We start from the raw sequence: 9,372 nt of genomic DNA, 5'->3' as shown, positions 1-9,372 counted from the left end.
AAATATAAGATGTTTTGGATATTTTGAATAGAACATATGGACTAAAATGAGTGAACAAATACATTTAAGAACATCTTATATTTGTGAATGGAGGGGGTACATAGTAAATATGTAAGTATACAATGCATAAAAAATTAGAGTTGCAAAAAAAAGATACAAGAAAAACATGTAGGAGTATCATAGATTAGTTGTATTTTGATAAATTATCATAAAATAAAATACAAGATGACATTCTAATATGGTTAGTTGCACAAAAAGGTTAGTGCAGTTTCAATATATCAAATATTATGCGTCTAAAAAATAAAAAGAACAAAGAAAATGCCACCTAAAAACAATATCAGAGATGCCCTACGAACTACCAACCGCTATATTTTTTTCCTGCTTTTCCTCCTTATATTAATTCATAGGGGAAAACCTTAGTTTTTGAGTAAACATTTAAATATAATTTTAGAGGAGAATAAACATTTTTTTTTAGCAAAAGGAGAGTAAACATTTACATTAGAGAATCCAAACAGTTACGCGGATAAACTATGAGAAAAACGAAAATGAAAAATAAAATAAAAATAACACAGCAAGCCACAACCTATAGCCCACATAAAAAAGGCCAGGATGGATGGACAATGACCCCAAGCGATAGCCCACCATCTGCTACGATAGAAACAGCCCTAGACAAGCTAGTCACGATTCTCGAAAAAAAAACATACTAGTCATAAGCATACCATTCGACCCCTAAAGAAACACGCATTACCCCTCAAAGAAAAGAAGAAACTAACACATGGAAACCTCGATGACCCACAGGTTAATGAAATTCGATGGCTAAGTCTCGCTCGATTGAGATTTAGCAAACCGTAATATTGTAGGCCCCACACAAAAATATGGGACGGAAACACACCGAAAGTTTTCAAAGGATGTCAGCACAACGGTTTATATATACGATCCAAAGCCACCATGGATAGGTACGCAAGCAAAGCCCTGACTGAGCTAGCATCTGGCACGCACCCTGCTGCCAAAACAACACGCACGCACGCAACACACTGCAAATTTGCAATGTGCCATTGCTCCCAGCAGCAAGCACGATGCGTCCACGAGGCTCTGCTCCAGCCACCCGTGCTGCATGACCGGCCAAAGAAAGCGCGAGGCGGCGGTGGCGGCGGCGCGAGTGCCGAGGTGGCCTCCATCGTGCGGCTCGCCGTGCCGATGGTCGGCGCGGGGCTGCTCATGTACGCGCGCTCCCTAGTGTCCATGATCTTTCTTGGCCGGCTCGGCCGCCTGCCACTCGCTGGCGGCTCCCTCGCGCTCGGCTTCGCCAACATCACCGGCTACTCGGTGCTCTCCGGGCTGGCTGCCGGTATGGACCCGGTGTGCGGCCAGGCGTTCGGTGCCGGCCGCACGTCTGTCCTCGCCGCGGCGCTCCGCCGCACCGTCTCGCTGCTCCTGGTCGCGTCCATCCCCGTCAGCCTGCTCTGGGTCGCCATGCACCGCATCCTCGTCGCTACAGGGCAGGACCCCGACATTGCGGCCGCTGCTTACGACTTCATCATGTGCTCGCTGCCAGACCTCCTCGTGCAGTCCTTCCTCCACCCGATCCGCGTGTACCTCCGCGCGCAGGCCATCACGCTCCCAATCACGTACGCAGCCGCCGCCGCGCTCCTGCTCCACGTTCCCATCAACTGCATCCTCGTGCAGGGTCTCCACCTCGGTATCCGCGGCGTCGCCCTCGGAGCCGTCTGCACCAACCTGAACTTCTTGCTGTTCCTCGTGACCTACGTGTACTTCTCCGGACTAACGCATGGCAATGGCGGCAGCGATGGCAAAGATGGCGCATGTTTGTCACCGATGGAGGAACCTGCTCTGGAATGGGGCCGCTTGGTGAGGCTCTCCATTCACAGCTGCATGTCGGTATGCCTGGAGTGGTGGTGGTACGAGATCATGGTCATGCTTTGCGGCGTGCTCGCCGACCCGAAAGCGGCGGTGGCAGCTATGGGAATACTCATACAGACCACGTCACTGGTGTATATCTTCCCTCATTCCCTCAGCTGCGCCGTGTCCACGCGCGTCGGGCATGAGCTCGGCGCGGGTCGGCCGGAGCGTGCGCGCCTTGCGGCACGTGTCGGCCTCGCCTGTGGCGCCGCGCTGGGCCTCGTGGCGTGCGCATTCGCGGCGTCCGTGAGGGGCGTATGGGCGCGGATGTTCACCGCAGATGCGGCCATCCTGCGGCTGACGTCCGTGGCGCTGCCCATTCTCGGCGCCGCCGAGCTGGGCAACTGCCCGCAGACAGCGGGTTGCGGGGTGCTCCGCGGCAGCGCGCGGCCGGGAAAGGCCGCGAGGATCAACGCCTCAGCCTTCTATGGCGTCGGCATGCCGGCCGCTCTGGCGCTGGCGTTCTGGCCGGCACGGCTCGACTTCCGGGGCATGTGGGCCGGCATGCTGGCGGCGCAGCTGGTGTGCGCGGCCCTGATGCTGCGAGCGGTGCAGCGCACGGACTGGGAAGATCAGGCCGTTCGCGCGCGCGAGCTGACCGGCGCGGAGGCCCATGGCGACGTCAAAAGCTGCCATGCAGACGCTGACAGAGTGATGGCGGGCAACGGCTTGCTCGTGGTGACTGTGCTAAGTTGAATATGCATAGAGTACTTTACATTTATACTCCTATATATTAGTATTTTTTTTCGTTTTCACCTTTAATTTTCAGTTGTCCATTGGCATTTTTAGGATTTGGAACAATAGGCAGCAGAATTATCTCGTTGAATTGAGGGAGCATAATGCACAATTGCCTGGGTTCCTTTGCTTTTATATTGGTCCCCGATAACGAACTGACGTTCGGCAGATCGAACGATTGGTTCGAGCGAACGAACGAGCGTTTAGATCACTACTTTAGTTATCTAAACACTCTTATATTAGTTTACAGAGGAAGTATATATATACAATACTCCACGTGCAGCAGTTCTTTTTTTAGGTAACCACGTGCAGCCAGATGGCCTGCAGTGAAGTCAAATAAAAAAAGATGGCCTGCAGTGGGCCAGCCAAATGCCTCCCATCGGACAAGCCCAAAAAATGTCATTACCCCGTGAAGAATGTAAAATAACAAATAATTGCAATGTTGTGTGCTCCTGCCTCTCCCGGCAAGTATATAGAAAAACAAAAAACCTTTAAAAATGGACTGGACCAAAAAAACTAAAAATAATCTAGGAAATCCACTTTTTTTAAAAGGGGGCTCCTCGGCCTCTGCATCAGAGTGATGCATACGGCCATCTTATTAACCAAATGACAAAAAGTGTCAACAAGGTTCCAAAGTCTCCAGTTGATAAAAGGAAAATGCAGCTCACACAGAGCTTAAAAAGGCTAGATACACAAACTAGCCAGGAAAAGATGCCACTACCGACTGGCTAAAAATAGATAGGTAAACTAATTGCCTATTCTATTACATGACCGTCATCCAAACCGGTTGAAGATATCCCGAGCTACCATCTCCCAACGGATAGATCCAGTAACCAAACGCTCCCTGGCCTCCATCGGAGTGAGTAGCGACCACGAACGGATCACTGCCATAGCTCGGAAAATAACCTGCAAAAAATGAATCCGTGATGTTCTGTTAAAAACCAAATCATTTCTGCAATTCCAGATAGTCCACAACAAAGCGCAAACTCCAACCCGAATATGTCTTGCTAAGTCAGGCTCAACCCCATTAAGCCATGTCCCAAATAATGCATTGACAGAAGTCGGTGGAGTAATATTAAAAGCAATATGGATCGTTCGCCAAAGGACTTTGGCGAACGGGCAATCAAAGAATAAATGCTTAATCGTCTCATCCCGATCACAGAAACTACACCTAGTAGGTCCTGTCCAATTACGCTTCATCAAGTTGTCCTTTGTTAAAATAACTTGTTTATGGACAAACCACATAAACACTTTAATTTTTAAAGGAACTTTGACAGCCCAAACATACTTGGAAGTTAGAATGGAGTTCGAATTAATAACATCAATATACATTGATTTAACTGTAAATACTCCAGACCTAGTCAACTTCCAGCGTAATCCATCGGGTTGGTGAGAAATTTGAACCTCCATCAGTCTCCTAACTAGATGGAGCCATTCTTCCCAACGATTGCCCGCTAGCGACCGTCTAAACTGAATATTAAGGGGGATAGATTGAAATACCGTTGCCACAAATACCTCACGTCGTTGAGCAATTCGATATAAAGACGAATATTGAATGGCTAAAGGTGAGTCGCCAAGCCAAGTATCCTCCCAGAAACGTGTACTTGCACCGTTTCCAATAACAAATCTCGTCCTATTGAACATTGATTGTTTGACTTTCATTAGTCCTTTCCAGAAAGGCGAATCAGTCGGTCTGACTGCGACCTGGGAAAATGTTTTAGTCTGGAGGTACTTGCTGCGGAGGATCTGCGCCCACATGGTCTTTCGGTCCCGGAAGAAAGCTTCCACAACCACTTACTAAGAAGGCATCTGTTCTTAACTTCAAGATTTTCAATACCAAGACCCCCTTGGTCTTTCGGTCGACAGATGATGTCTCATTTAGCAAGCCAGTATTTTCTTTTAAGATCATCACCCTGCCAAAAGAAACGCGACCGATAGAAGTCCAGTCTTTTCCTAACACCAACTGGGACCTCAAAAAACGATAAGAGGAACATAGGCATACTTGTGAGCACCGAATTAATCAATATCAAGCGGCCTTCGTATGACATGAGCTTACCCTTCCAGCAGCTAAGTTTTTTCTCAAATCGATCCTCGATGCACTTCCATTCTTTGTTTGTCAGCCTACGATGGTGTATCGGAATACCAAGGTATGAGAAAGGTAAACTCCCCAACTCGCACCCAAACAATTGCCTATAAGACTCCTGGTCGTCTTTGGCTCTACCAAAGCAGAACAACTCGCTCTTATGAAAGTTAATCTTTAATCCGGTCAATTGTTCAAAAAGGCATAACACCAGCTTCATATTTCTCGCCTCGGCCAAATCATGCTCCATAAAAATGATTGTATCATCTGCGTATTGAAGGATGGAAACACCTCCATCAATGAGATGAGGTACCAAACCACCCACTTGACCATTCTCCTTAGCCCTCCCTATCAAAATTGCTAACATATCCACCACAATGTTAAACAAGATAGGGGACATCGAATCTCCTTATCTGAGGCCTTTATGTGTCTGGAAGTAATGACCTATATCGGCATTCACTTTAATTCCCACACTCCCTTTTTGTGTAAAGGATTCGACCTGTCGGCGCCAGGCTTCATCAAAACCCTTCATACGCAATGCCCGTTGGAGGAATGGCCATTTGACCTTATCGTACGCTTTTTCGAAATCCACCTTAAAATTTACTCCATCTAATTTTTTGGAATGGATTTCATGGAGCGTTTCATGAAGAACAACCACCCCTTCAAGGATGTTCCTGTCCGGCATGAAAGCAGTTTGGGATTGTTGCACCACAGAATGCGCAATCTGTGTGAGCCTATTGGTCCCGACCTCGGTGAAGATTTTGAAACTAACATTGAGGAGGCAGATTGGTCTGAACTGCTCAATTCTCACAGCATCCGTTTTCTTAGGGAGCAATGTGATAGTTCCAAAATTCATGTGAAATAATTGAAGTTGTCCACAGAATAGATCATGAAACATAGGTAGTAAATCCCCCTTAATAATGTGCCAGCACTTTTTATAGAACTCGGCCGGGAACCCATCCGGTCCGGGAGCCTTATTGTTTTTCATTTGTGCAATAGCATCAACCACCTCCTTCTCTGAGAACGGGGCAACCAGGATATCATTATCAGCAGCAGACAATTTAGGCACATCCTCAGTCCTGGACTCATCGAGGGACACACAATTATCCTCCAGAGGTCCAAATAACTGTCTATAATACTCGGTAATATAGGTTTTGAGATTATCTTGACCTAAAATCGTACCCTCATCCTGTTCAAGCTGAAAGATCCGCTTCTTTCTGTGCTTACCATTAGCAATGAGGTGAAAGAATTGAGTATTCGCGTCCCCTTGGACCACTTTGCGGACCTTAGCTCGCGAAGCCCACTTCAATTCTTCTTGTGAAGAAGTTCTTTCAGCCTCTTCTCCGCCTCATTTTTGACCTGGAGCTCAGGAGGCAGCAAAATCGCGGATTCCGCTTTTATGCCCAGGGCCTGTACAAGAGAAAGGAGCCTATCCTTCTCGATCTTATACACCCCACTGAGGTGCTTAGCCCAACCCCGTAAGAAACTTCTCAAATGCGTAATCTTATTCTGCCAACGCTCGACCGCCGTTCTTCCTCCTACCCCCTTAGCCCATTCCCTGGCTATGAGGTCGAAGAACCCCTCGCGTTCGAACCAGGCCATCTCAAATGAAAAGGTGTTTTTGTTTCCTAAATGGTTCGGCTCCCCTGAGTCGACGAACAATGGTGTGTGATCGGAAATTCCCCGCGTGAGAGCTTGCACCGTAATAAGAGGGAACTTCTGTTCCCACTCCACGCTTGCGAGAACTCGATCAAGCTTTTCATATGTCGGGTTTGGCAGAGCATTAGCCCAGGTAAACTTTCTACCAGAAAGCTCTATCTCCCTTAGATCCAAGCTTTCAATAATGGTATTGAACATAAACGACCACCTGCCGTCGAAATTATCATTATTTTTCTCCTCTCTCCTCCTAATGATATTGAAATCACCCCCGACCAACATCGGAAGCTGCTCGGATCCACAGATCCGAACCAGGTCCGCCAGAAACTCTGGTTTAAGTTCGGGCTGTGAGGCACCATAAACCGCCACCAAAGCCCAGTTGAACCCATCAACTTTAGACCTAACTCGAAACTTTACCGCGAAGTCGCCCATTACTACACTCCGGACTTCAAGGGAGTCGCATCTCACACCCAGTAAGATACCTCCCGATCTTCCTCGCGGACGGAGGAAATGCCAATCGAAATCAATACCACCCACAAGAGAGGATAGAAACTGCAGCGCAAAATTATCTCGACTGGTTTCCGATAGAGCAATAAAATCTAACCAATGTTCCAGAGAAGCCTCCGCAAGAAACCTTCTTTTAGCCAAGTCTTTCAGACCTTTGCTATTCCAAAAGATTCCTTTCATAGTTCATCATGGAATTTTTTTAGTAGTCCGTATCCTAGCACTCCTATGAACTGCAGAATCGGGATAAATCTTCCGTTTCCACTTATGCTTTGGCTTAGTGGGCTCTGTCGCCCGGTCCTCATAACCGGGCTGAACGGAACTAACAGCTGGAACATCTAAAGGCACATCATCGTCCTCAGACTCCTGATTAGAAGGTGCTAGATCCGCACACAGATTATCTAGCACTCTAACCCCTAACGCATCAATCTCCTCATCATTCATGGGTTTAACCGCTGCAAGGTTATGAATAGTCTCTAAGGCACACTCCGCCTCCAAATCTAACATATCATTCACCGAATTAGAGATCTCATTATCAGTAGCACCTAGTGAAACTCCTAATTGTTTTGTATTATTAATAATGTCCTCATGAGAAAAATGCAATAAAGACTTAGATATGTTGACGGACATACCAGAAGATATCGCAGCATCGTGAAGCTTAGCGGCCCTCATAGCGCACCGCTGCTGCATATCATCCACCTCCGGAAGGTCCTGAACGCGAGCACTCATCCGTCTCCCCGTCGAGACCGGGTCCGGGATCCCGCCAAAGGCAACAACCTCCTCTCTAGCGAACAGAGGAGGCGGTTGCGGGCTCCCAGGGCCGTCGGACAAGTTCCCCGCGGGTAGGACAAGAGACGGGACAACTGGGGCCACCTGTTGGAAATATGCCCTAGAGGCAATAATAAATTGGTTATTATTATATTTCCTTGTTCATGATAATCATTTATTATCGATGCTAGAATTGTATTGATAGGAAACTCAGATACATGTGTGGATACATAGACAACACCATGTCCCTAGTAAGCCTCTAGTTGACTAGCTCGTTGATCAATAGATGGTTACGGTTTCCTAACCATGGACATTGGATGTCGTTGATAACGGGATCACATCATTAGGAGAATGATGTGATGGACAAGACCCAATCCTAAGCCTAGCACAAAGATTGTGTAGTTCGTATGCTAAAGCTTTTCTAATGTCAAGTATCATTTCCTTAGACCATGAGTTTGTGCAAGATACCGTAGGAGTGCTTTGGGTGTGCCAAACGTGACAACGTAACTGGGTGGCTATAAAGGTTCACTACAGGTATCTCCGAAAGTGTCTGTTGGGTTGGCACGAATCGAGATTGGGATTTGTCACTCCGTGTAAACGGAGAGGTATCTCTGGGCCCACTCGGTAGGATATCATCATAATGTGCACAATGTGACCAAGGAGTTGATCACGAGATGATGTGTTACGGAACGAGTAAAGAGACTTGCCGGTAACGAGATTGAACAAGGTATCGGGATACCGACGATCGAATCTCGGGCAAGTACAATACCGCTGGACAAAGGGAATTGAATACGGGATTGATTGAATCCTCGACATCGTGGTTCATCTGATGAGATCATCGTGGAACATGTGGGAGACAACATGGGTATCCAGATCCCGATGTTGGTTATTGGCCGGAGAGTTGTCTCGGTCATGTCTGCATGGTTCCCGAACCCGTAGGGTCTACACACTTAAGGTTCGATGACGCTAGGGTTATTAGGAAGACTTGTATGTGATTACTGAATGTTATTCGGAGTCCCGGATGAGATCCCGAATGTCACGAGGAGTTCCGGAATGGTCCGGAGGTAAAGATTTATATGTGGAAAGTTGTTGTTCGGGTTCCGGGAAAAGTTTTGTTTTTTCTGGTATTGTACCGGGAAGCTTCCGGAAGGTTCCCGAGGATTCCGGAGGGGTCCGGAGGTCCGGAAAATGTTCCACCACGTCCAATATAGCAGCATGGGCTGCAGGGGGGCGCCCTAACCTTAATGGGCCAAGGGCACCAGCCCCCCCAAGGCCCATGCGCATGGGAGAGTGGAAACTCTAAGGGGGAGGGCCTCCACTTGACTTGGGAGGCACTCCTCCCCCCCTTGGCCGCCGCCCCCAACCCTAGATGGGATCTAAAGGGGGTCGGCCCCCTCTCTCCCCACCTATAAATAGTGGAGGGGTGGGAGGGCAGCCACACCCTTGAACCTGGCACAACCCCTCCCCTCCAATACCTGTCCTCCTCCGCGTGAGCTTGGCGAAGCCCTGCCGGAGAATTGCCACTCCATCACCACCACGCCGTTGTGCTGCTGTTGGACTCTCTTCCTCAACCTCTCCCTCCTCCTTGCTGGATCAAGCCGTAGGAGACGTCTCCGTTCCGTACGTGTGTTGAACGCGGAGGTGCCGTCCGTTCGGCGCTAGGATCATCGGTGATTTGGATCACGACGAGTACGACTCCATCAACCCCG

General features: G+C 48.2%; 1 protein-coding gene across 1 annotated transcript; it reads left to right on the top strand.

Moving 5' to 3' along the window:
* The first annotated feature begins 986 nt into the window (after positions 1–986).
* Positions 987–2,733, top strand: LOC119327458 (protein DETOXIFICATION 49-like). Its single transcript, XM_037600568.1, has one exon. The coding sequence runs from the start codon at positions 1,048–1,050 to the stop codon at positions 2,614–2,616; it is 1,569 nt and encodes a 522-aa protein (XP_037456465.1). The 5' UTR covers positions 987–1,047; the 3' UTR covers positions 2,617–2,733.
* The last annotated feature ends 6,639 nt before the right edge of the window (positions 2,734–9,372 follow it).

This window comes from Triticum dicoccoides, chromosome 7A (genome assembly GCF_002162155.2).
Source record: "Triticum dicoccoides isolate Atlit2015 ecotype Zavitan chromosome 7A, WEW_v2.0, whole genome shotgun sequence".
NCBI classification, from domain to species: Eukaryota; Viridiplantae; Streptophyta; class Magnoliopsida; order Poales; family Poaceae; genus Triticum; species Triticum dicoccoides.
The sequence above is the reverse complement of the archived record's forward strand: the minus strand, read 5'-3'. Positions and strand labels throughout refer to the sequence as shown.

Coding starts and splice junctions, on each gene's coding strand:
- LOC119327458 (XM_037600568.1), top strand. CDS start 1,048: ATGTGCCATTGCTCCCAGCAGCAAGCACGATGCGTCCACGAGGCTCTG.